At 39.8% G+C, this 25,692-nt stretch overlaps 1 protein-coding gene across 2 annotated transcripts in view; it reads right to left on the reverse strand.

Annotated features, from left to right (window-relative positions):
* Positions 1–25,692, reverse strand: part of LOC115405404 (unconventional myosin-IXb-like) — a 33,264-nt gene that overhangs the window by 3,485 nt on the left and 4,087 nt on the right. The window contains exons 3-32 of one of the 2 annotated variants that reach the window (XM_030114971.1): positions 18,494–18,588; positions 18,209–18,271; positions 17,658–17,757; positions 16,464–16,564; positions 14,549–14,672; positions 14,257–14,346; positions 13,152–13,268; positions 12,545–12,679; positions 12,171–12,292; positions 11,872–12,013; positions 10,845–11,034; positions 10,295–10,370; positions 10,084–10,176; positions 9,969–10,008; positions 9,734–9,856; positions 9,342–9,422; positions 9,122–9,232; positions 8,906–9,028; positions 8,194–8,343; positions 7,811–7,953; positions 7,181–7,489; positions 6,946–7,024; positions 6,559–6,759; positions 3,338–3,444; positions 3,070–3,149; positions 2,098–2,276; positions 622–729; positions 338–508; positions 219–260; positions 21–132 (exon numbers count right to left, since the gene is read on the reverse strand). In XM_030114971.1, coding sequence (XP_029970831.1) covers positions 21–132; positions 219–260; positions 338–508; positions 622–729; positions 2,098–2,276; positions 3,070–3,149; positions 3,338–3,444; positions 6,559–6,759; positions 6,946–7,024; positions 7,181–7,489; positions 7,811–7,953; positions 8,194–8,343; positions 8,906–9,028; positions 9,122–9,232; positions 9,342–9,422; positions 9,734–9,856; positions 9,969–10,008; positions 10,084–10,176; positions 10,295–10,370; positions 10,845–11,034; positions 11,872–12,013; positions 12,171–12,292; positions 12,545–12,679; positions 13,152–13,268; positions 14,257–14,346; positions 14,549–14,672; positions 16,464–16,564; positions 17,658–17,757; positions 18,209–18,271; positions 18,494–18,588 — 3,607 coding nt within the window. The remainder of the gene's footprint in view (positions 1–20; positions 133–218; positions 261–337; positions 509–621; positions 730–2,097; positions 2,277–3,069; positions 3,150–3,337; positions 3,445–6,558; positions 6,760–6,945; positions 7,025–7,180; positions 7,490–7,810; positions 7,954–8,193; positions 8,344–8,905; positions 9,029–9,121; positions 9,233–9,341; positions 9,423–9,733; positions 9,857–9,968; positions 10,009–10,083; positions 10,177–10,294; positions 10,371–10,844; positions 11,035–11,871; positions 12,014–12,170; positions 12,293–12,544; positions 12,680–13,151; positions 13,269–14,256; positions 14,347–14,548; positions 14,673–16,463; positions 16,565–17,657; positions 17,758–18,208; positions 18,272–18,493; positions 18,589–25,692) is intronic. The other variant, XM_030114972.1, reaches the window with a different exon arrangement.

A 25,692-nucleotide genomic window follows, 5' to 3' on the forward strand; every position in this document is an offset into this window, starting at 1 on the left:
TTTGTGGCTTTATTGCTCACCACTGCACATGTAGGCTTTCTCCATCCCCCAGATGTAGGAGCCACACAGGTCACATGACTGCATGATGTTGACCAGGTACGTGCTGAACAGGTGATCCAGAGGGTTGTCAGGCTGTGGTCACATCAAGCACAGCAACACGCTACTATTATTTACACTGAACTCACGATGAGGAGAATCAACGGTAATATTTCACTCACACATTTATCCTTTTTCCTTCTCTTCTTTGTCGTCTTTGTAGCCTGAGAGAATCATCGGGTTAGACGGAGGAGTGAGAGGATGCTTACGATGATTTACAGTGCAAAGGTGGCGCAGTTACCTTTGTCGGTTCAGACTCCCCGCGCTTTTTTTCGCGCCTGATGAAGCCGTCCAGCACCGACTGGAACAGGTTCACCACCAGCGACACTTCGGGCTTCTCCTTGGGTCCAGCTAGCGAGTTCACTTTGTTGTGGTAGCCCTTCATCAGATCTTTGTAGGCAATCTTAGGCTTCTGTCGGCAAGAAAAGCGTTAACTGTTCCACTACTTTTCTCGGCTGGAAAGGTTTTATTGTTATTAATTGCTATTTACTGATAGTAATTCTCCCAGGAAAAGCTTCGACTGACCTGCACAGAGTACATGCCTTTGATGGTGTCTCTGAACTGCATGGTGGCCGTGAGGAAGATGCTCTCGGTTGGAGACAGATCTTTCATTCTTGTTCTCAGGTCATTCACCTGATGGAAAAGAAGCGGAATTTATCCATTTTTTTTTTCTTCTTTTGGGACATTTTGAGGTTTATGTAGATCAAACTGGAGGAAACCTCCTCTGGAGGGCACCACAGAGTTTCGAGGAGTAGCAGAAAACACAAAGTCCGGGCCTTTTTCAAATCCGTTTTTCACTTTCAATTTTAATAAGAAATCATGACTGAAAGAAATCAGTGGGGGTAAAAACCACTAATTATTTGAAAAAAATGTATCCTTATTGCATATATGATGGATGCATGCCTCCTGCTGTGTTCACTCCAATTGTTGTTCACTGTTTTCGCTCCCTTTAAACTGTTTAAACTGCTCTGTCCAACATGCCTTTTACTTCTTCCCTCAGACTTAACAGTAACTGGATCATTTTATCACTTTGCTCACGTCCCGATGACCAGCCAGCTTGTTTACACCAGAGAGCAGCTGGTCGACTGCAGGCCAGCCGGGGACGCCTCATTGTGTTTGGCAAATCTAATATGTCTAATACAATTTTTGAAATATTTCTTGAGTTTAAAAATCGACTGTGGCTTCTTAGCATACATGTTCAGACGATAGTTCAGCTATAAACACTCCAAATATTATGACTGTGCTCAGAATGAAAATGCTGATGGGATTTTAATGCTTTACTGAATTATATTCAACTTTTATATCTATTCCCTTTTTTCCTACACATTCCACATCACTTATTAAGTCACAAACAACCACAGTGTTCTCTTTTTTAAATTTGGCACTGCAAGTTAAAGCTGTTAAATATGTTGTCTCTTCTTTGTGAAATAAAGGCACATTTTATTTTTATTCTACTCTATTCTTTGATGAGAATGTTGAGCAGAATTGGAAAATAATATTTTTTACGTTTGTTTAAAAAAAAAAAGACTTCAGTAAGAGTAAAACTGTCTTTAAGTAAAAGTAAATATTCTATAAATAAAAATAAGCAGTAACCTGCTTGGATACTGAACTAGTCTTGGGATTCAGTCATTGTTGACGTAATTTAATTATTCCTGCAGCTTCATCGTGGAAAACGGTCACCATCAGCTGCTTTAATCCTCTGTAGCTCTGAATGATCCTCATGTAAGTTAAAACAAAGGAGGAGCCAGTTTGAAGGACAGGAGGGCAAAGTTTAAAGAGTTGTCTTCAAGAGGACAGAGGAGCAGCGAAACTCCCTGAAAAATCTACTCAGATACAGAAAAATTAAGAAGTTAAAACGCTTTCTTCTGGTGATGAGATGTTAATTTAAAAGTGGTGTAAACTGAGTTTTCATGTTAGTTACAGTTTTACACTGACGTTAAACTGCTCTGGTATGAGAATCTGCTGCTTTTCACTTTGTGCTCCCATCGTTGACGATCTCACCTGATTCCCCAGGAACTCGTCCAGGTTCCGCAGCTCGTTGGGGTCGTTGATCTCTCGGTCCAGGGACGTGTCCCACTGCTGCACCCGTGTGGCCCGGCTGATGCGGATGGTGGGGTTGCGGGTGGGCCTCCCGCCGCTGGACGAGTGGTAAGAAGCTGGAGTGAAGCTGCTCAAGACGACTGCAGACGGCAGACACACACAGATCGCGCAGTCACATGGCATGGAAACAAAAACTGTTCAAACACTGCATCAGGTGTCTTCTGTCCATCAGGTGGCAATAAAGAGAAGCGGGTGAGTTAACTGGTAGCAACTGCTCCTAACAACAATAAGTTGGATTTTATATGTATCAAAATTATACTTACAAACAAAAAACAGACATTGAAATTCTTTTACATTTTTGCTCTCTTTAAACTATAAGCCGTTTGCAGGGTGCAAAAAAAAACTGTACTTGCAGAAAATCAAATATGAAAATTAATATATAACTGGATAAAATGGGTCAACTATTTAAAATCTAAAAGAAACAATTTCTCTGAAATGTTTTATGACAGGAAATGCATAAAAAACTAAATCAGATTTATTTTAATTACTAGTATTATTTGCTTGACCTCCAGTCACTCTGTTATGTCCTGTGCCTAAAGATGCTGGACACAATAGAAATGACTGCATTCTTTTAGGAAAGCCCGAAAATGTCCTGAATGAAAAGAATATCTCAAACAGGGAGTAAGTGGAATTTCACTGCAATATATATAACAATGAATGATATATTTTCACAATTAATTAAAATGAAAATGAGGATTTTTCATATGACAAACTGCGATGAAAATCCTGATTCACTGATCATTTTGTGTTTGAGCTCACCCATTCCTCCCAGCAAATCACAGCCTGCTTCATGTAATTCAGTCTCTTGCTGAGGTATCAGTACTGTTCATAACAACATGACAGGGAACCATCATTCTGAGAGATTTTAGTTACCGGTTTTATCTGAGTGAGGCTCGTTGCTCTGAGAAGTTTTAGCCGGACGCCGCCTCAGGAATTTAGTCAGAAACCAAACTCTGTCAAAAAAAGAAACAAAAGAAACAATCAATTCTCATTACAGTTTTATGAACGCCACATTCAAATGTTTGTAAGTGTGATGCTGCTGACAGCATTCAGGACACACATTCTCCTACACTCCAGCCTTGAAACTGAAATAAATGTCGGCGCTCGAGTGATTAGAGGTTAACAGAGTGGAGACTTTTACTTCTCTGGGGTGGTGAGCTGTGATTGGTTAGACTCGTGCTTCCCTGAATCCTCATTGGCGCTCCTGGCTGGGAGGCTGAATCTCGCGCCGTCAGGTTCGGCTGATAACTGCAGCAAGAATCAACACATTTAGTCAAGTGTGGAAAGGAAAAAAACAAAAAACAAAAAAAAACCTCCAAGAAACCTCAAAGATAAAGGCAGCATGTTGGTATGAGCGTGAGCCCCGCTCCCCCTGCAGAGGCTGCACCTGTCCGCAAGGCTTCCCGCAGCTCGTCCACCACCACACCGCATCCCGTCGACAGGAAATGACAGCTGAAACAACCTCCCACCGCTTTGACTCATCATGCAAAGAAAGTGTGTTTGACGTATTGTGGTCGCACTCCAACGCCTTCAGTTAGTTTGAGTTATCATCTTCATGACTATGTTTTCCCACATGTTAGTCGATTCTAGTAAGATAGTTTACAGACTTTTAATTATATTCTAATTTTAATCAGTTCAATGAAGAAGTATTGCTTTATCCAACTATTTCCCAGAGACGTTTCCATGATAAAATTAATTACATTTCTTGTTGTTAGCATTGCAGGTGCATCTCAAATAATATGAATAGCTTTGGAAAAAAAATACTGTTTTGTCAGTTATTAAATTATTCTAATTGTGATGATGATATGACTTCTGGATAAAGAAATTCTTTGTATTCAATTTTTTTGAGATGCACCAGTGCTTTTGCCAGAACACAAATAAAAGGGTTAGAAAACATTAACTGGTTTGTCTCCATGGTGTTACAGGATTACAGGTGCATATAAAACAGAACATTCAGAAATACTCTTACACTCACACAAAAAAATAAATAAAATGTTTTAAACATTCACAAACACAAATCCTCGCAATTTTGACTGGCTTTTCATTACTTTTTAGCTAAATTTGCAAAGAATAAAACTATACCAGACACTTGATGCATTTTGGTTCAGGGTTAATAAATTCACAGTATGAAATTTAAAAGTGAGATTTTTTTTGTTTTTCACCAGAAGATAAAAATCCCAAAATCTATCGAAAACTTTATTTTTAAGTCTTACAAAATGTGAAATAATAGGTTCGTATAAAATAAGCAGAATAGCTTTAAAAAGGTAATTGTCTTTTCAGTTATTGCTCGATCATGTTATCTATATTGCAAGTATTTTTAAATTGAAATTGACATAATTATGACTCCTGATGAAAAACTAGGAACAATTTAACTATTTTGAGATACTACATTACAATGTTTTTTACAAATTCTAAGCTTAAATTATACAGAAAAAAGAAAGGGAATATTTCAGTTCATGCATAATAAATAAACTGTACAGAACACTGAGTCTGTGAGTGGAATTCTGGGGAAAATACCTTGTTTGTTTCCCTGTTACATTGTATTTTGTTTGAGATGAACCTGTTTTTTTCCCACAGCCAAAAATACATTTACTGACTCTTTTTAGTTGCGGAACAGAGGCACATCTCAAACAATGTGAATATCATTGAAAAGTTAACTGTTTCTTCAGTTATTTCTACACTTATGAAATGCAAACTACAAAGTTTGACGCTTCTTAGAATTTAACTGTGATGATTACGGCAGATGTCATGAAATAATTCTGATTTTCATAATTGATCAGCAAAAAACTAAATGAGATAAAAATTGATTCAAATATTTCAGTTTAAGTGTAACAATATAAATATCGTGGAATTTTCACATTTAAATTCTGGGATATTTGAACTTTTCTTTGGAATGCAATTGAACCGATTGAAAACTATAGAAGAAACCAAAACATACAGAAATGTTCAGAAGTGAGTAGGTGGAGAAGGAATTTGGATATTTGCACCACTTTTTCACTTTTCTCCTCATAACATTTTCAGATTCTTGCAAAAATTTAAAGTTAAATATCGAGAATTCGATTGAGCCAATTTTAAAAATTCACATCTGATTTTAAACACATCCGTCAACCAGAAGTGATTAATTGGTTTCCTTGTACATCTAAAAGGTTATTAATGTTTTTAATGAAAGCAAAACACTTCATCTTCACTAAAACCCACGATGAAATTGTCTTGTTGCTCCAAGTGCATCAAACATAACCGGAATGAGAGGGAATGAAGCGGCGAGCTGATATCTGTTCTGTACCTGATGAGCCTGCTGGTCATTTGGGTGTATCCACATGAAAGTGATTTAGAAAAAAAAACAAAAAAACCAAAGGCTTTGGAAATTGGATTCAATATTTCCTTCCTGCTTGAAAGCATCGGCTCAGCCTCCGACTGTCCTGAACAAAGCAGAACTCTCAGGACAATGCAAACCACCCAAGCAAGTCATCTTGGGAAATACAAATGGAATCTTTCCAACCAGAAAACTGAACTCAAATGGACTAATTTGTCAATACTTGCACGATATTGATTTTCCAGTTTAAATATGAATTTTAATACAATGAAAATGAATGTATATCAGAAAATTTAGATGAAAAAGTGAAGAAGCATATTAAAATTAGACACTTCTTGTCTCAATTTGCCATAAAATGTCATCTTATTTACATCGAAGTCAAGTGCTGTCTCATATTTGGACTAAACAGAATTGTTTTCATTTACTTTGTTGAACAGTTTCAAATAGATTTATAAGAATTTTAAAAAAGTCTTGAAATGAAATGAAATTATTCATTTGTCATTGCAACAAGTTTTTTTTTTTAACATCAACTGCTTACAGTGTTCTACTATTATAAAATACATGCAATCAAATGTAAAAAATTTTTAAAATAACGATGATTTTTTGGAGTAACTGAACTTTAAAATGGCCCCCAGCTCATCTGAGTTTAGGATTCCTCTCCTTAATAACCAGAAAACAGAAGAATATTCAGCAGTTTGTTACATTTATAAGACGCACTTTCTAGTAGAAAATCAAAGTAATAATAAACAAGATATTAAAAATAGCATAAGCATGTAAGGAGGACAAAAAAATGTATTTTTTTCCCTTGAGTTTGCCCATAAACACATGGAAAATAACGTTAACTGTATTTTAATTAAATCCAGTTTCAGACTGAAATTTTTTCAGCTATAAATTCAGCGAAATTCACTGTCAAACTAGAAAATTCAATCTCAAATTCTTCCATTTGAACTGAGTTTCTGGCATTTGAGATTTCTTCCAGACCCATGCGTGCGTGCGTGCGGCCTGCGTGCGGCGGAGGCTGGTGGTCAGAGCGTCCCTCCGGTCAGTACCTTGACCTGGGATTTGAGGGCGCGGACGTCCACGCTACTGGCCGAGCTCTTCAGGCCGGGGCCGGCGGGGCTCATGGGGGGCAGCGGAAAGCTCCAGTACTCGCTCTCCTTTTTGGAGCCCGCAAAGTTCATCACCAAGCCGCTGCGGGCGTAGGCTAAGCGCCGCTTGCGTTTTTTCTGCTTGCGGAGTCGCACTCGGACCTGATCGGGCCCGGGAGAAGGTGATGAGGGGGGGAGAGGCTGAGGGGAATTTTCCTCACGACTGATGTGGAGAGAGCCTCCATTCGTGGGTTTTGTCAGGACAACAGAGGCTTACAGCACAGTGAAAAACCGACACGAGAAGAAGACTTCTGTGTTTGAGTTCTGTAATGACGCGTAAAAGTTTACCTCCTTGTGGGGATGAGAGTCGGAGTCCGAAGAGCTGATCCGGGACAGTTCGTCTGCTGACATGGACTTCCCTTTGCGACTGTTTTTTTTGAAACACAAACAAGAGAAAACCTGTTGATCATTTCCAATTCAGTGAGGTGGCTTATAACCGCCAAAAAGATGGCAATATGTAATTCTTTATATAAAAAATATAAGGTTAAATTACTGAAGCTATGCTACAAACTGAGTGACTCACATATATTCATCTTTCTTATTGCCTTTTCTCTGTCTGACGTCAGGACTGGAGTCGTCTGCGGGTTCCCCTTCGCTCTTTCTTTCTTTCCACTTCACGGCCTTCTCCTTGATGCCCTCCATGGCTTTGTAGCGCTGAAGCGAGCTGGCCTTGGAGGGGCTGTCGGGGTCGCCCCTGCCAACGCTGGTGTCGAGTGGGAGGGAGAGGGGTCTGTTGAGAGGCGGGGGCGACCCCCTGCCCTCCTGTTTCTGCTGCGTCCTGTTGGGGCTGACCTCCACGTGGTTCTGCCTCTTCAACTCTCTTTTTGTCAGGCTGGTACGTAAAGACACAGAGGAAGTCAGACGTTGGGCCTGCATGGTGGGACTCATAATTGGGGTGTAATATCCAGCAGATTATTCAATCAACAGAAACTGGGAGTTCAAGATTTTGGTTAACAAGATTGTGAAGAAATTACTGAAAGTGGGAAGCAACTGAAAAGTTCCAGTGGTTAAAAAGTTACGAACAGTTGTTTGATTTCATATGATTTTATTGTCTTTACTTCAAAGCAATGATAACCATGTCTGGCTGAGTCATGTTTATTCACATTTGTGTTGTGCTTCAGACAAACACGCCACCCGAACACAGCATGCGTACCTTTCTCTTCCAGGTCGGATCTGGAGCGTCTCCTTGTCCTGCGTCTCGTGCTGGTGCTGCGGCTTCTTCAGCGAGGTCCTCCATGCAGTCTGGATCACCGTAGCCGCACGATTCTGTTTCTCATAAAACTCACGCCAGCACCTCTGAAACAGCAGGAAGTCGTTTTTACTGTGATTTTGCGAATGGATTGCCGGCATCTTCCACATGTTTCTAAAACTGTGACGGGAGAAACTTAATTATGGAGCAGTATTATGTAAGTTACTGATAATCAGAAAAAGTAACAGAGTTAAAGAATTCAGAACAAGACTCGTGCAGGTTAAAGTAACAACAACAGTATTTCAAACACTGTGTTGGAGAAGTAACCACGATGAAACTGGACACACCTGTATGAGCAAAGACGCATCTTTCTTCTGAAGGAAGTGTAACCTGACGAGACAGGCACGGAACCAGCGCTGCAGGATGATGATGTGACGGATCACCTCTTTGTTATGAGCGTCTTGAAGCTGCCGACGTTCTCTCTGCTTCAGAAGAACCTGGCGGGACGACATTGAAATCAAGACCTGGTATTTAAATCCACACTGGTCCAGTGGACTCTTGTTTTCCCCCACTCCCTGCAGAAAGAGGCCATCTTGTGGTAGTTTCAAGTAATTCATGTTTTGTAAAGCTTTCGAAGGAAGCAGGTCAGACTGCACACCTCACATGAAAACAAAACCTCATATTCATACTCTGTAATCACTGAAAGGGTTTAATGTGCAAACTCCTCCTAACTATATCTAACCATGTCCTAATCAGAGGGGTCAAACACAGAATACTTAAGAGCCTTATTGATGTAATTAATCACATCAATAAGGATTGCTGTCAGGATTTGCCTGCACTTGTTTCTGAAGAAAGATTGTTTATTTTCACTTTCTATAGAAAAAAAATCTATAAAATACAATGCAGCTCGTTCTTATTGTCTCTGTACATCTCTACCAGCAGCCTCAATGCAAAACTGCACTGTGGCACTCTTTGAGGACATGAAACCAATCTGCGTTCCTGCATGTGACTTACTGTTATTTTATAAATGGTATGTGTAGTTGAAATTTGGAGATTTACCTTGGTTTTTCCGATCTGGTAGGTACTCTTATCCAACGCCATCCTCTCGAACAGCTCAGTTATTTGCTCTGGATTTGCAGCGGCTCCTCGTGGGAATAAAATGTGGAATTTTGCAAAAAAATCCTGTCATGAAAACAACAAGAAAACACAAGTTTAAACATAAAACTATGTAAACATATACAGCTTCATGGAATATTCAGTATCAGAATTAAGAACCTCAAATGTGTATTTAGCGCTGTAGCCAGACTTCTGCATCTGAACAATCTGCAGTATGCCCATGTACTTGATCTGCTTTTGAACAAGCTCTTCGTCAAAGTGCAGCTCCTTCTGCAAAGACACACACACAGAAAAGTATTTTTTTTTTAAGTGAAATATTCAGCTCAAAGTGCAGAACAACATTAAATAGAACGATTCAGGGGCTCAAAGATGAAATCACCTTCTCGGCGTTGGAGCGAATGCAGAAAATGAAGAACGGCTCTGCCTTTTCAATCGTCTGGTTCAGCTTCCCGAGTGACACCTTCTCAACAGAAACAGGCAGATTTAACCAAACTTAACCAAAACATTTCACAGGCAGGCGTGAAAACACCCAGCAGTGCAAAAATGATTCCATTACACCTGTGGCATTCAGTGTGAGGGAAAGCCTACTGATAAATAAAACATCATCTCACTTGATTGTGCTTCACATCTATGGATTTCACTGATATTGAGCTTTTTTTACTGTTTTAGCGGCTCCCAATACACATTATTGGTAGTTCATAACATATTGACCATTAAATGTGTTTGTAATGCAAAACAAAATCACTCTGTGAACTGAAGGAGAAGACAAACCTGAAACTGTGTGCTCACGGTCAGGGGCTTCGTCGTCCGATGGGGGTGGAAGATGGACTTGGTGGTTCGGCTGTGTGCCGTGAGGCCAACTATATGTTGCAGTGAGTGCAAATTCATGAGGTTCTGTTTGAGAAAACACAAACACGGCGGTGAGCAGTCTCCCGATGAGACTTCTGGAAATACAGCAATGAAAATATATAGTAAAATATCGTATTATAGTGTGCGAACACTTTACCGTGGGAATGAGCTGCTTCTGTCGACCAGTTTTACTTTTCCTGCAGAGCAGACAGAGACAATGAAGCACAGACGTCCAGAAACAGAAAAAAAGAGGAACATGTACGCTCACTTACTTTCTCTTTTCATAATTGGCAAAGATATCCTCAAATACGTCAATAGGATGTTCATCGGAACGGTCGAAGGAGAAATCCAGAGTTGTGCTGTTGCTGTAAAGAGTCAGAATCAAATCTCAAAAAAGCAAAGTTTAACTTATTTTAAAGGAACAGTGGAAAACTATGTGATACCTCCTAACATCTGAAGCAGATGTTGCTTTGTTTCATTTACCTGGACAGTCGATCCATTGGATTGCTGCTCTGCTTCATGTCTTTGAGGGACTTGCGTGATCTTCGTCTTTCCTCTACTGTGGGGACAGCATGAAAAAATATCCCATCTCAACAAAACGTGACGATTATTAACTTGGGCACAACAGAACAACCGTGACTGCGGTAGTGTGGTGTCTGCAGCCTGCAGCTCCTCAGCCTCTCTGCAGCGTCTCCCAGTGTGTTGAGATTTTACGAATGGTGTTTGTGCACCCTGCACGGCCTCTATGTCACCATTCGCAGTTAATGTGGTAACAGTGCAAAGTGCTTTATAACGAATGAAGTGGTGAAAATGTGCTCTATAAGTAGATCCATTCATAGTTTTTACAATAAAATAATGTCTCATTACTCAACTAAACCATGCAGCACATCCTAGTTACAGTGTGCCACCTGCACAGTGCCATCAAATACCGCTGGCTATGGATGAGTTTCCTCATCCACGCTGCAGATCCCTGGACTGTATCAATTATAAAAGCTGAGTTAGTGCAGCTGAATAAGCAGTTAAAGCGTCTTACTCAGTTCTGCCCGCTGGCGTCCCAAGTGCTTGAACATAGCGAGGATGCGGATGGTTGCTCGGAGGACACCCCATCTGAAGAGCGCCTGGGGGCTGGAGGCAGCCAGGTGATGCAGGAAGGAGCGCTCGCTGCTTCGCAGCAGTGATATGACCTCAGGACGCATGTGCTCCGAGTTCTTCTTGAGGAAATCCTAAAGTAAAAAAAAAAAAATACCGGGATAACGATGTTATTTTAACATCAATAACAATGTTAAAGTCAGTTTGGCCAAAAAACACAAAGCTAAGACCCGATCAAGTAACATCAAGGGGTGTGTTCCAGTTTTGATTGACATTTCCAAAAGGCAACGATGCTGAATGTGAGACACCTTTGGCAGAAAGTTGAAGGAAATCAGTTCTTCAACAGACAGTTTAAAACTTGGGAAATTAAATCTATCACATAATGGGGTCTTTAAGAAAGCCTAAAAATGAAGAAAATCATGAAAATTCCATAGGAATTTTGAAATAAATGGAGAAAAACACCAGAATCTTTCACATAAACTGTGTGCAGACTTCACAGTTTTTGAAAACCAATTGCATTACAATATTTTCCATAGTTTTCTTTTAAAGCTGTTTGTTCATATGGCATAGACACAGAAAACGGAAAGAGCAGCAAAAAGAGTTCAAATGTGTGAGACACTTGTGCGGGACTGAAGAAAAGCATAAACATTGTTACTGTGATGAAAAAAAAAGTTTGGTGGACAGAGCTGAGGAATAAATTCACAGCAGGCCCTGGAACCAAAGCTGCAGGAGCAGGATTATTAACAGTTACCATTAACACAGTTTCCATTGTTCATTCTCACGTATTCACAAAGTATTTCCCAGTTTGCTTTCAGTCTGTTTGGAATTAATAATTTACTTATGCTAAGAGGTTTTCCCACACTGGCTTATCTAACAATGTGAGTGTGTCACAGGGGTCACTGCCAGCCACCAAGGTTACGTTTATCTCATGTATAGTGTGAGATGTCTGCTGTGTGCCGATCATACTCCACCTTGATGTGATATTTAACTCCCCCAGCAAAGTGCTTGATGACGAAAGTGGGCTCGGTCTTAGGAGAGGATACAAAGAAGGGATTATCCCGATGCTGCTGCTTCAGCCGGTCCAACAAGGTCTCATCTGCACCCTGAGGGAGGCTGAACACACCGAGGAAAAGGACAAGCTATCAGATTCATGCAACGCAATTTAAAAAGAACACAAAACTGAATCTCGACTGTGACCTGGATGACGGATAATCAACACAAACATTGAAGTGATCTTCTTTTTATTAAAATGTGTGCAGGTTAGACTGACTTGCTCTCATCGTCCAGCAGGTGGAAAAGTCCAAAAGGCTTTGCGCTGAAGAGCTGAACGCAGCCGCTGTTGTCTGTGAACTCGATGTTTTCCCAGGCGATGCCCTCGGACACGTAACCCTCCTGGAATTCATCAGGAACGTCACACAAGACATTTTTACATCCCGAGTAGACATTAAAATTCATTTCTATAGAGAATCTCTCATCAGGATACTTTTAATGCCACCTTCAAAGAAAACTGCTTGTTAGAGATTCTCTGCTGCATTTCAGACAATGACTGTAAAGCTATGCACTATAAAATTCAATGAACAACTGAAAATAGAACATGGTTGATATTTTTTTTCTTTTGTTGACAACAGGTATGAAGGCACCAACCTGCTCAAGGGTGAAAATGTTGTGGTTGATGTAGCACTGCAGCATCTCGTTGGTGTAGTTGATGCACAGCTGCTCAAAACTGTTTGTGTGGAGGTTCTCGAACCCAAACATGTCCAGCACGCCGATGGACAAACACTGAAAAGGACCACAGCGGGGAGGGGGTGTGAGATGCAGCTCACTGCACACAGCAAACTCAAAAATCACAGCTACACAATACAGAAAAGCCTCAGTTTCTCCTTTCAGTTCATCTGATTTAACACACATAACTGAAGAAAATAAAAAACAAAAAAAAAACCAAATGAAATTCTTGTGCACTTGTACTTAGTTACATAGAATGTGGAATGTTACATAGAATTCAACAGGTTGCTATCAGAGTGGACAAATTAGAAATAGTCGTTTCACCTATTCATTTGGCAATTCTTTCATTTTTCAAAGTCCTGTGGACCAGGTTGGACATCCCGTCATTTAAAGGGTTAATGATCACATCCTGTAGCTTTACAACGCTTTGCATGCATGATACATTTGCATCTACCAGAGCAGGCTGACTTCCCTCCAGCATGCAGCAGCCCTGCAACTTTTTATAATTAATTGGACCTCTCCGACTTACAGGCACGGAATCCTCTATGTCTCGTCTGTTCATCATTCCATGGTTGATGTGAAGGACGATCCAGTCAAACAGAGCGCTGTATAATGACTTGGCCATGGAGTCCCTCATCGACAGGGCCTAAGACCGGGAAAATGAAACAAAGACATTAACTTCAGCATCAGAAAGTCCATGAATAAAAGATTAAAAACGATGTTTATAAAAACAAAGATTATGTCAGCCATAACTCAAAATTTACTTGAAAATGGATTCAGTGAACAGGAACAACATCACCATGGCAGATTTCTACATTTTACCCTTATTTTCACCTTTATTTCTAAATTGTATCGAATTCATTTTGTACCTTCATTTCCTGGTTACTTCAACACGTACAGTATAAATGTTGCGGCGGGTATGTATGTTTTGCTTTTTTTTTTTGTTTTGTTTTTCGTTGTTCTTTGCTTTTCGAGGGATTAGGGTGGGTAGGGGTTCTTTAAGTTTGGGGGGGTGAGTCATTTTGTGTCAGGTACACACTTAATATGTAAATTTGTATTGAAAGTGCATAAATAAAATTACAAATAAAAAAAGAAGAAAATGGATTCATGTGATTCTTCATCAGGATGTCACAATACATTTATTATTTATTATTTATTATTTAGTAGCCGGTTAATACAATGAAAGTTCTGACAATGATCATGTTTCCTCCATATTCTCTCTCTTCGTTGGCTTCTTGTAAAATCTTATATATAATTTTTCCCCTCTTGGAGTCAAAAACTAAACTTTATCATATTTTGAAGAATTGGTACCAAGTTTTAATCAAGGAGAATTAAATTATTTTATAAACTGGTGATTAAAATCCTTTCATCTATACTTTTGCATCTTTCTTGAATAATCCACATCCTCTAATAATAATAATGAACCAACTTAAGGACACATAAAGCCACAGTTGAGAAGAATGAATGCAAATTAAAGCTGCTGTTTGGAGGCCTTTTGCTCTTTCGTAGAAATAAACCTAGACAGCCATTCAAAAAGTTAGTTTTGATTTAACGATTTTTAAACACATATTGAAAGTTTGGGGCAAATTCCAAAAAGACAATGAGACTCAGGTTTGATTGTGTTGAGTTTGTACCTCTTGTAATGTGTACTGTGAAACTACAGTGGCATTCACAGTCACCACTTTCCTCTTGGTCAAAGTAGTGACGAGTTGCTCTTCTTTCACCTGAAAACAGACAAAAAAAACCAAAAAAAACACACACAATCTGAGAAAATTCTTCAACAGTCCATTTAACTATGTTAAAGTTTTTTTGACGAAACTTGACACTATCCTGAAAGTATCAGAACACCTGACAAATCCAGCAGTCTTTTCTTTCTTTCTCTGCAGTGTTATCACTGCTTAGGATGCTTAACAGTTACGAATGTACCTTCAACAGGTCGGAGAGTGTCGACAAGACGTGAGCAGGTCCGACCTCCAGGACCTGAGAGTCCTCTGGTAGTGTGTACGTCACGTTCCCCAAGTGCAGAATGGCGGAGAGGATGGAGAATATGCTGCAGTGGAAACACAAACACAAAATTATAATCTGACTTCCTGCTGTCTGACCTTCATGTGAAGCTCCAGTGCAAACAGGTCTTCAAAACACTCGTAAATCTGATCTGTTCTGGTGATTCAGCCACAACTCTTTAATTTTTTTTCAAGTCTTGCAAACCACTCGTCCGTTTGTCAAAGTTGTTTTGGTTGAAGGCAGCTAGTCTGCAATAAAATAATACGTGGATCTGAAGACACATGCATCCCTCGGGCTATTTTGTAACGGCTCATCATAGCGTTTCATTTCCTGAATGGACTGCTGCACTTTGAGGTGGTCTGTGTTCGATCAGAGGTGTCAGACTCAGGAGACACATTCAAGTGGATTTGATCTCAGCTGGGCAGAACCAGTGAAGCGACAGAACGAGCTCCCAACATTTTTTCCTATTTGAGTGCAAAACAGAAGATACTTTCATCATAAAGTTTAAATTTAATCCAGATTTTTAAGGAACTACTAATTTAGGTGAAATGGACAAAGCAAAAATAGTAAAATACTTTCACAGCTAATTTCTAAGGACTTTTATGCAATTTTTCAATGATAAAAACACTCTTATTTTGGATCAGGGCTCTGCAACATGCAGCTCTCCATCCTCTCTGTGGTTTTCACAGGAATCACTGAAGGGAACTTACAACTAACAATTTGATGTAAAAAAAATTGACATTGGGGTAAAAGTTTTTTCTAAATTTTTTTAAAGTACAAAACTACACATCCTATTATGTGAACTGCACGGATCTTGCAATGCTTTATTATCAGAATGTCTCAATAACTGTATATAAAGTCTCCTATCACTATAGCGAAAGTGCTGTTTACTCCTTTTATCTTACAAAGGTCTTAACAACCAGGCTACACCGTATTTAGTAAAGAGTTGTTAGTCTCATTGCTGGGTGTTCACGAGAGGAATGAAGCTGAATTGAAAAATATAATTGAATTGATACAAAAAAAAAAAAAACGTGTTTGAGAAAAACTGTTGATTCTAAAATTTAGGGTCAATGAATTCAGTGTGAATGAGAGTGTGCGTCTCTCTCTGGATGTCTAAAATGAACTCCGCCTTTGAGATTCGCTGCAGCAAACCACAAAAATTTAAAGGGTAAAGAACCTGAGCTCGAGCTGTACACGTTTTTTTAAAAAGATCAATGAAGCTGCAGACTCTTACTCTTAATTCTGTTATGTTTCCAACAACAAACTGCTGTGCATGCGTGCGTGTGTGTGTGTGTGTGTGTGTGCATGTGAGCGGGTTGCTGTCTATGCTGCTGGGGCTTTTACGTGCAGGCTGTGTCTCGAGGCTGTCAGCCTGCTGCATTTTTCTCCTGCTTGACTTGACAAGCTCTGACCTGCTGCTGACACCAGTGTGGAAGACAGAAACGCTCCCGCTCTGTTATAATAATACAGCACGCCGCCTAATGCCACCATCTTTAAACAGGAACAAGTCGGGAAATACTTCTCAAGAAAGACTGAGCGCAAATGCTGTTGGTCTGAAATGTGGACTTTTTCTTTACGCACCTGGAAAAGCAAGTTTGAGCTTCACTGTCAGCAGATACTAAATCACCAGGTTTTACTGCTCGGTCCTCTTTCAGGAGGCGAATAGCTAAGAAAAACACTGTTTGCCTTAGAACGCTCAATAGTTTGTGGCGTCTGAACTTAATTGCTCTCTACACTGCCAGTGCAACTACCAGCGGACGAAGATAGATGGACGGACGGAGTTCTCACACAGAGAGTACTTTCACTTTGTGCTTGCACGTTATTTGTTCATACGTACTGTTTCTTAGTGGAGGACAGGAAACCAACCATCTCCATGGCTTGATGCAGCCTCTTGTATTCCTGCCCAAACTTTTTCTCATGGTCCAGATGGAGGTCTCCCTGCAAAATGGACAGAATTGTCAGAAAAAAGGAACAAAACGAGTAGAGCATGCATAGATACAGATTACATTCTCATCTAAACTGTCCACACATGGACTAATAAAAAACTATTCAAAATCTTTTACGGGGTCTCAGTGAGAGGTAAACCCGCATTAATGCAACCGCACTGTAACTTCAACATCATTCTTCAAATTTCAAACAATGTCAAAATCGGACTGAAGGCTTTTCAAGGACAAGATTATCCTTACATTTCAGAGCAGAACTATTACATAAGTTGAAAATTCTGTGGGAAAAAAAATGTGCAATAGAAACACTACACCGTTTTTAATGATGTCTCTGCAGCTTTCTGCTCATACTGCTGCTTCGCTCATCTATCAGCTTGGGCGTTTCGTCCTAACTTAATTCAAACACCACAATCATAGTCTCTTGGCCCGATAGGACCCTTTAGTGGCCACTGCCCTCATGTTTGACACCCCTGGTTTACTGTACTTTTCAGAAAACCGCAGGAAAAAAAAGGTGAATATGGGCATAAACTGTAAATTCTGTCTGTAACTCCTTCCATGTGAATATTAACAAGCAGTACTGTTTCTCTTTATTTTACAGGTGTTGTCTCAGCTAGTTGAGGCTACTTACACTGCAGACTTGGCTTGTTTTTATCGTGTTTTATCTTTTGAGATACAACAATGAATGATGGTCACTGTGCTGTGATTACAAAGTTAAAAATCCTAAAAGAAAAAAAAACACTCTTCAGGCAGTCTCTGTGTTTTCAGTCTAAATTCAGAACAGAACAAACTGTGGTAATGTTTTCCCTGTCATGTCTTTAAACGTCTGAACCCATTGTGAAATACTCCAGTTGATAACGCTGATTTGGAGATAACGCAAGAGCATTCAAACCTGTTTCAGTTTCCATGTGAGCGTGAGTTTGTGTAGTGTATCTTATCTACTTTGACATGCTGGGACGTTTGAAGACTATGCGGATGTCTTCCCATAAATAATCAACCCATGTTCCCCGCCCCCCCCAACTAATGACTCATGGTTTCCGGGTCCATCTCTTTCTGTGCCGCTGTGATTGGAAAAAACATCAAAGGCAAACCTGCTTGAGGTAGAGATAATCTTGTGGCTTCAGCAGGTGAAACTCCTGTTGCTCGTCTTTGGACGCGCCCATCAGCAGGTAGTAGAACACGTGGTAGTTCCTACAGGTCACACAGAGTACAATGTGGGTCCGACTGGCCAAACTAATGCAGAGGCTCTGCTGGGTCATTATAATGGAAAAGCGACATTAAAGCTTCATTAGCGGACTCAGATGTTGGGGGAATTATTTCTGTGATCAGAACAACTGAACAGTTTTGATGGAACAAGTTTGGCAAGAAGAATGAAAAGTGTACCAGAAACAGTATGGCATGCTGCTCTGTTAGTTGCACTTCTGCTGCATTTATCCGCTTTTGGCTTTCTATACATGCTGCGGCTTTTGTATCTCTGCTGTGGATCTTTGCATTTGTCCGGCAGCATTTGAGGTCATTTCATAGCGACTGCTCTTTATCCAGCTATTCTTTTTGCTTCTCATCTGTGTTGTGGTTTTTGCACTGTCGTGGCAGCTTTTGCAATTATATTGTGTCAGTGTTCGTTTTCGAGCGTGAATCATACCTCTCGTTCTTATCCCGGGACACCAGTCGGCTTTTTTCCAACAGGTACTTGTCAATGACTGCTCTGTAAGACGCATCACAGCAGAATGGAAACAAAATCTGTGAAACTTCGAAGAGGCTGCTGAGTTTGAGCAGATATGACACAAGAGGCAACATGGCCGGCTAAATGACACAAATATAGCCGATTAAACAAAAGGTATTAAACTACTTAAAAGGTTAAATGAGCTGTAGAAAGTCCACACGACAAAGGCTGGAGATTTTTGGGAAGAGAAAACAAACGCCTCACCCTCTGATTACGCCACTCTCCAGGTAGTTGAGCTGAATAAACTTCCCAAAGCGACTGGAGTTGTTGTTGTCGGTAGTCCTGGCATTGCCGAAGGCCTGTTGAAGGCAGAAACAACGGTTTTCTTTCAGTTCAACACAGAAATGTGTCAGGACAGTTCCCACAGACACTGGCATGTAAACATGTACAGAAAAGAGGAACTTTTAAACACACTGTTTATGGAAAGTAGGGTGCTATTACAAAGTTGAGCTGTTTAATATGAAATATCTGACAAGTCTTTATACACAGTATTGAACTGCTGAACTTATTTCACAATAAAGTTTCTTTATTATTATGATCAGTCTCCATTACACTTACAAGTAAGTCGTAAAAGTGTGTTTAATTGAGATAAATCAAACTTCTACTCACGCCAAGTTATTATTATCCACATTTAAGAAAAAAAAAAAAAAACCTTTGATACAAATTCATGCTCAGAAACCCTCACATCCAGAGGAGGCCTGCTGCACACTTTCACAAATTCACTGCTTAACCCAGGAAAAGTCAGTCTAAATCCAGGTTGGTAAATGATGAAGATAATTATGCTGCAGCACAAGAGAAGCCCTAATATTGATCTGACATGTACGTGAACTCTTATTCCATCATACACAACACTCATGATTAAAAAGAGCAACAGACTCCAATCAGTCCAAGAAGCAAGTCAGAGCGATGTACACTCGATTTAAGGGACTTATAAGAGGCCCAATAAGCTTCTACTCCTTTAATTCTGTCTTGATGGAGTAGAAAAGCCCCAGACTGCAGCCACATCATCCTAAGTAAAGGCACTGAGCTTCATTCCAGCTCCAGCTCTGCTGAGGGTCCTGTCCTAACAGGCCGGAGCAACGCCTGTACAGCTGGCGAGGAGGACCAACAGACTGCGCTGAGAAAACACTGTCAGGAATGGCTTTGAAATCACAGGAATGTTCCCATTCTGTGCACCTCAGTGCATACACAGCCGATGTGAACAAACCATTTTTGAGGTCCATATGAATTAAAATCATAAAGGGAATCTGCACAAAAGTCAAAGAAATGTGGGGTTTGCCATCTCAGGTTAGGGGTTTAATCTCCAACAGGACACAGTGATGAGGGTGGGTCCTTTGGATTTTTCTGTTTTATTTGTAAAAAGAGCTATAGCTACATAAACAGGTCAGAAAAGAGAAGTGGTCTTATATTCAAAGTCTAAAGAGAAAGAGATATCTTTTCTTCTTTGTCTTGTCTTTTTAATGTCAAAAATAATCTGACACAGAGATAACTGGCTTGTGGCGGCCGAGTGTTCATAGAGGCGCCGCTTTTTTAACCTTCGATGTCGGCTCTCCCTATCATCGAGAAGTAGAATTCACCAAGTGTTGGATTGTTCACCCACTAATTGGGAACGTGAGCTTTTATTCCATGGAGATGTGAAAGTATTCCTGCAATGTGCTATATAAATAAATCCTTATGTCATCAAACCACTAAGAAAATAACTGGAAATGAGGCAGAACTTTATACTTTGCACCTGTTTTACCTTGGCCTCTTATTTCTAGGTCGCCACTGACCTTCCAGTGATATTACATAATACTGACACCATAAGGTCACAAAACAACAACATTTTTTTCCAGTAATATTTCAAAATTTGAAGTGACACTGACAAATTTCTTGCAACTTGCATGTGAGGTCCAGGTGAATTTTGACCCACATTTTACTGTGTGTGTGTTTATGCAACACTGGAGTGACATAAAACGAGAAATTCAGGGTGATTCCAAAGGGGATTTTTTTTTTTTTTTACAAACTTTTTTTTGTTGCTGTTGTTGCTAATTTGCATATTTTTCTCACATTTTCCGAACACAGTGAAATGAACGAGGGTTATGTTTCCACAGGTTAGCTGCACTTCTTGAGGTTATTTGTTTTTTGTTTTTTTACATTGTGGGATTTCTTCTGAAGGAGCTGGTTGTGGGACATGCACCAGATTATGTTACATTCCTATAACTTACATAAACAACCAGATCAGTCTGATTCCAACTAATCATTTTAGAAAATCTGCATATTTTTTACTCATTTTTGTCTCTCTAGCCAATTACAATTTGTCAAAGCAGATGAAATTTTATCTGCGCTTTGTAGGTGTGCGGTATGGAAATGGGCGCACCAATGATATTCCTATAACTGTCCTCATGGTCTCTTATAAAGCAGTGACAAACAAACTAGTTACTTTGCTGACAAATACTAGATGCAGGCGAAATAACGATTGAATTTTTTTTTTTTTTCTAAATGCAAAAGGTGGGACTGAAATGCCCTGTGAAATGCAGTTCCCGATCCTTCAGTTCAACACAGCCGAAGAAGCAGGGATGAGAAGCAGAGCCTGGGAGAAAGACAGAGGTTTAAAGTAGAGAGAGGGGAGGTGATTTATTCTTTGTTGTGCAGGTTTGCCAGCGGACCTGGCCGAGCCTGTTCCGACACGTTCTTTTTTTTTCTTTTTTTTTCCCTCTCTCTCTCTCTCCTCTCGCTGGTGTTCCCTGACAGACAACGCCCTGCACATTCCCCCCCAAGCAGCACAGAGCCCAGCTTCCCGATCACTGACACCCAATTCGAACCTCCAACATAAAAACGCCTTGGTTTGGTTACGTCGAGGAGTCACCGCCTCTGGGTTAATAATGGTGCTTTAGTTCAAACTGAAGCAAACTGAAACATTCTTTGATGGACTTACTTGGAGAATTAAAATAGGCACTGAGTCAGCCTCTGTCTTCTGGCACTATTGTGATGCAAATCAACACATTCACACTGATTCAGGAGGGAAAATTTGTTTGACATCACAGAATAAGGAACAACTCAGAAGGCGTAACTCATGAACACAAAGGAAATCACAAGATGGGACATAATTGCTTCATAAAAACTCCCATATTAATCCTCACTATAGTCATGTAGTTTTTTTTTGTTAAAATTTTAATGGGACACTCCCTGACACTGTCTCTAAGAAAGGCAATTCTTTTGCTTAGACACCACTGATTAATCATACTGTTAACATCAGTTCCACAAAAGTTGTAGTTTTTGGAGTAAAATTAAAAATAAATAGACATTAGGCCTAAAAATGTGCTTCTTTTAGATGCTCATTACTCCAAAACACCAACAAATTAAAAACAAAAAGCAGTATTTAGAGGAACGCAACATCTAAACCAGAGATTCTCTACTTTTTTCCCCTCGGTGCAATTCTCTAAATAGCTAGCACATTACAGTAAAGCCAAACACCGGCAGATACGGGAATTCTCAGTGATATACAAAAACTTAAAACACTTTTTTTTTTTCTTTTTCAGAAGGCGAATAAACCCCCTATTATGTTAATCACACACTTGGTCTCCACTTTTTTCCTCACAACCCTTCCTGATATGGTTTGAATTACATTAACTGGTTTGACAGCATCTGATATGAAATTGAAATATAAGAGACGCCAGTCGGACAGCTTCAATTTACTTGACACACTCTACTTCAATTGCAATTCTACATTTAATTTCAAAAGCTCTTAAACAACCAAGTTCTATCACATCCTAAAGAGCTGTTAGTCCCACATTACCCAAGCAGAACACTCCGTTCTCAGAGTACTGCTTACTGGAGGTTCCTCAGTTTTCTAAAAGTAGATCGGGAGGCAGAGCTTTCAGCCGTCAGGCTCCTCTCGTGTGGAACCAGCTCCCACTTTCACTTCAGCTAACATGAGTCTCTTGACTTAAAACTTCTCTCTTAGAGCTGGTCCAAGTCTTCTGGTCTGACACCCGGGAAGAACAGATGCAAAGCATAAAAATCAGTTTCAGCCTCTTTGTTTTCCATAGATACCATTGCATATTTTTAGAGTTTCAACATTTTTACAGCAGGGACCTTACACACCCATGTGGACGGACACATGTCTTGGAGCAAAACAGATTCTAAGCTTCTCGTTTCCACCTTTATTCTCTTTACAGCCTGCTCAGACTGTGTCCAGGAAAAGCTGTGGACTCTCTCTCTGATCTGTTTGCTCAAATATTACAGTGAAGCCACACACTGCCTCATTCACCAGCAAACAAAAGCAGCGCTCTTCAAAATGAAAACAGTCATCAGTTTCCTCAAGTCTGTCATGCGATGTGGAAATTGTGCAACTGCGAACAGGTGGGGAACGATGGAGTTAGTGGTTGTTTCATTTGTTCAGCTAAAACAGAAAGTAGTAACAAATTAAAACTGGGTTAAAAAAAAATCTCTTCATGTTATATTTGCAGTTCCTTAAATAACTGATTGGGAAACATAAAAATTCCAGTAACATCAACTGACTGAATAAAAAATGCAAACTCACTCAACTTGTTCAGCTCAGTAAATGACAGTCTGACAAAGGCTGGCTCCCTGAGATTCTGCATGTGTGACAGAGATCCTTTGTGTAAAAGCTTAATTAATTTAATATTAAGAAAATATGGAAAGAAAAGAAAATGGAATAGACACCTTCCTGCTGATTGTGGTTTCACATTCCAGTCGCTGAGGCAGATTCACGGAATCCAAAGTGGCTAACTGTAGTCAGTGCATTTTGAATGTTTCTTGTATTTTATGGTTAATTACAGGAATATGAATAAAAGTAATTCATTACTTCCACCTCTGGTTAGGAGTCTGTTTTAAAGAACTTAAAGTCTGAGATCAGATCAGTCATTCAGGAGATGCTGGCAGAGACTTTTTTCTACATTTAGGTAAGAAAAACCATCACTTCCCATTTTATATCTCCACGTGTTACACTTACAAAACAAATCACCACTGAGTAATCCCCAAAACACTTGATCATATGATAAATATATCATTTAAAAACACACTGAAATGGTAAAATTAACACATCTGACAGTAATTAATATTAATAATTAATACTGAGCAATCCAGAGCACTAAACTGAATGCATGCTTATTGACACTGCAATAAAACGAACATAAAACTTCAAAAGTAAATTGTATTTTGATTTTTTTTTCAAAGTGTAGCTCAGATTTTCACTTCAGAATTTGTACTTTACCTTCAGCATTATTAATTTGTTTTCTATGTCTCTCGTCAGCTTTGCACTGAACAGAAGTTTTGAGTCTCTTCATGGCTGAACTCTCTTGAAAACTCAGCATTCGGCCAGTTTCACATGCCAGTTAGACGTTATTGTGCAACAGCCGACTGAATCAGAGATTGAGAGGGGAGGGAAAGGGCCGATGGCTGATGTGACAACACAAAAAAAATCTCCAGTTTTATGTTACAGAAAGTGTGAATATTCAGTCAAGAGGTTTTTTTATTTTATTTAAAAAATTCCGATTTCCAATGTGTGGCGTCTGAGGAAAGCACGAACGTTGCAAGTATGGTTTTTCCGTAACAGCGAACAGCCCCAGGTGTAACAGGTATGACAGCAGCAGGTCTCTATATTATTATTAAGGCAATAACTCGCTGACTGATTACTATTATGGCTCTGAAAATGCTTTTGGATCCCAACAGCTGTTAACCACAACATCTTTTAGAAAAATTCCTTACGAAGGAGTTTCTGTTCTTATTGATCTGCCTGGTCAAATGCAGTTAAAACGCAACTAAAACATGCAAAGAGAAGACATACACCATGCTCTTACCCCTGGTTTAAATCAAACGCTGAGTAAAAAAGAATGGAAAACAGACACTGAATTTTTAAATGTAAAGTTAGTAACAAACTATATTAATCAAATTATCAAATACAGGTGATTATGAGAAGTAATACTTAGTGACACACTTTTTTTTTTAATCTGCTAATCTGACTTTACAATACTGCTTTGAACTCACTCAGACTGTTCCACTGATATATTTGCTGCAGGAAGTGCTGTGGTTTCTTTATCAGCAACTTTCTGCTTGAGACCATATTTTAGATGCACGTTGAAAAAACCAGAGCGAGCTTCATGCAGAGCTTTGGCCACAAGTCACAAAACAAGAAAAAACAAAACCCATGACCTGGCAGCCGTCACTTCTGGCCCCAGTGTGAAGCTTCATCTGGTTCACACGACATGAGCAGCTTCGACCAGCGAGATGATTACCATCACGATCAGGGGTGTCGAACTAACAACAGTTCAAGGTCACAACTGGGCGATTTGCAGCTGCAACAACCACAAAGATCTTTCCGACAGAGACAGCGAGAACGGCACATCAATATGATTTTCTCACTGTCGCTTGTTTCTGAGCAATCTATAGCACAAAACACAGACAGCATCAGGAAATGTGAATGACTGTGCTATTTAAATTGTGCTTTCACTTTCTGCGAACACAAAGGTTAATTTGAACTACTCCACTGGCTGGAGCCAATCCCAGCTAACTATGGCCGAGGGCACGGTACACCTGAGGCCTGTACAGCAAAACAGAATTAATACACCCGGGATATATCTCTGTTATCTGGACTGACAAACAAAGACATTCGCAAACCTTGATAAGGGGTAGCTGGATATCAACTCGGTAATTCAAACCAGGCTTTCCCAATATCGATCAGCGTGCGTTCATAAAAAAGGAGTGTTGCAGAGCAGCTTGCTTCACCAAGGGGGAGCAGACAATTAGTCTTCAAAAATATGAAGAATTCAGACCCGTTATCCAGGCCAAAAGCAACACTGTTGCTACAGTGAAAGACAGGAAGGAATGCTGGCAGAAAGTTGCTGACTCTCTGTTATAGAGCATAACTCAGGGTCAGTCCCTGAAGTTACCTCGATAAGAGGGAATCCAGCTTCATAGTTCAGGCCTCCGAGTGGGTCACCAGTCCATCACAAACTGTGCACATTAGATATCTTCTTCATGGTGCATTCTTCAGTATAGCATTTCATACAAAGCAAAACTATATGTTATTTGTAAAAAAAAAAAAAAACCCCTTTAATTTCTCTTTTTTGGAGGGGTTGTATTCCTTGAGCCTTTTGATCCTCCGTTAGTAGACAGCACTGCTGATTGTCAATGCTTTAATATGTTCAATTATTTCCTAGAATAATTGGTGGCAGATCTACTCCTTACAACCCTGTTTAAACAAGAAACAAACTCAGAACACCGTCATTTTACATTCCAGCATAGCTTAGCTTTCCGATGGAAACATCTCCATAAATGCAAGGAAGGGCGTTTCAGAAAAGTCATGGTTTCCCTGTTGAAGCAGAGATAAAGAGCAGTGTGCTTCAAAATCATTTCAAGAATTCAGCTTTGATAGCCAATCAGAAGCATATCTCAAAAGG

The sequence above is a fragment of the Salarias fasciatus genome, chromosome 18 (genome assembly GCF_902148845.1).
Source record: "Salarias fasciatus chromosome 18, fSalaFa1.1, whole genome shotgun sequence".
Lineage (NCBI taxonomy): Eukaryota > Metazoa > Chordata > Actinopteri > Blenniiformes > Blenniidae > Salarias > Salarias fasciatus.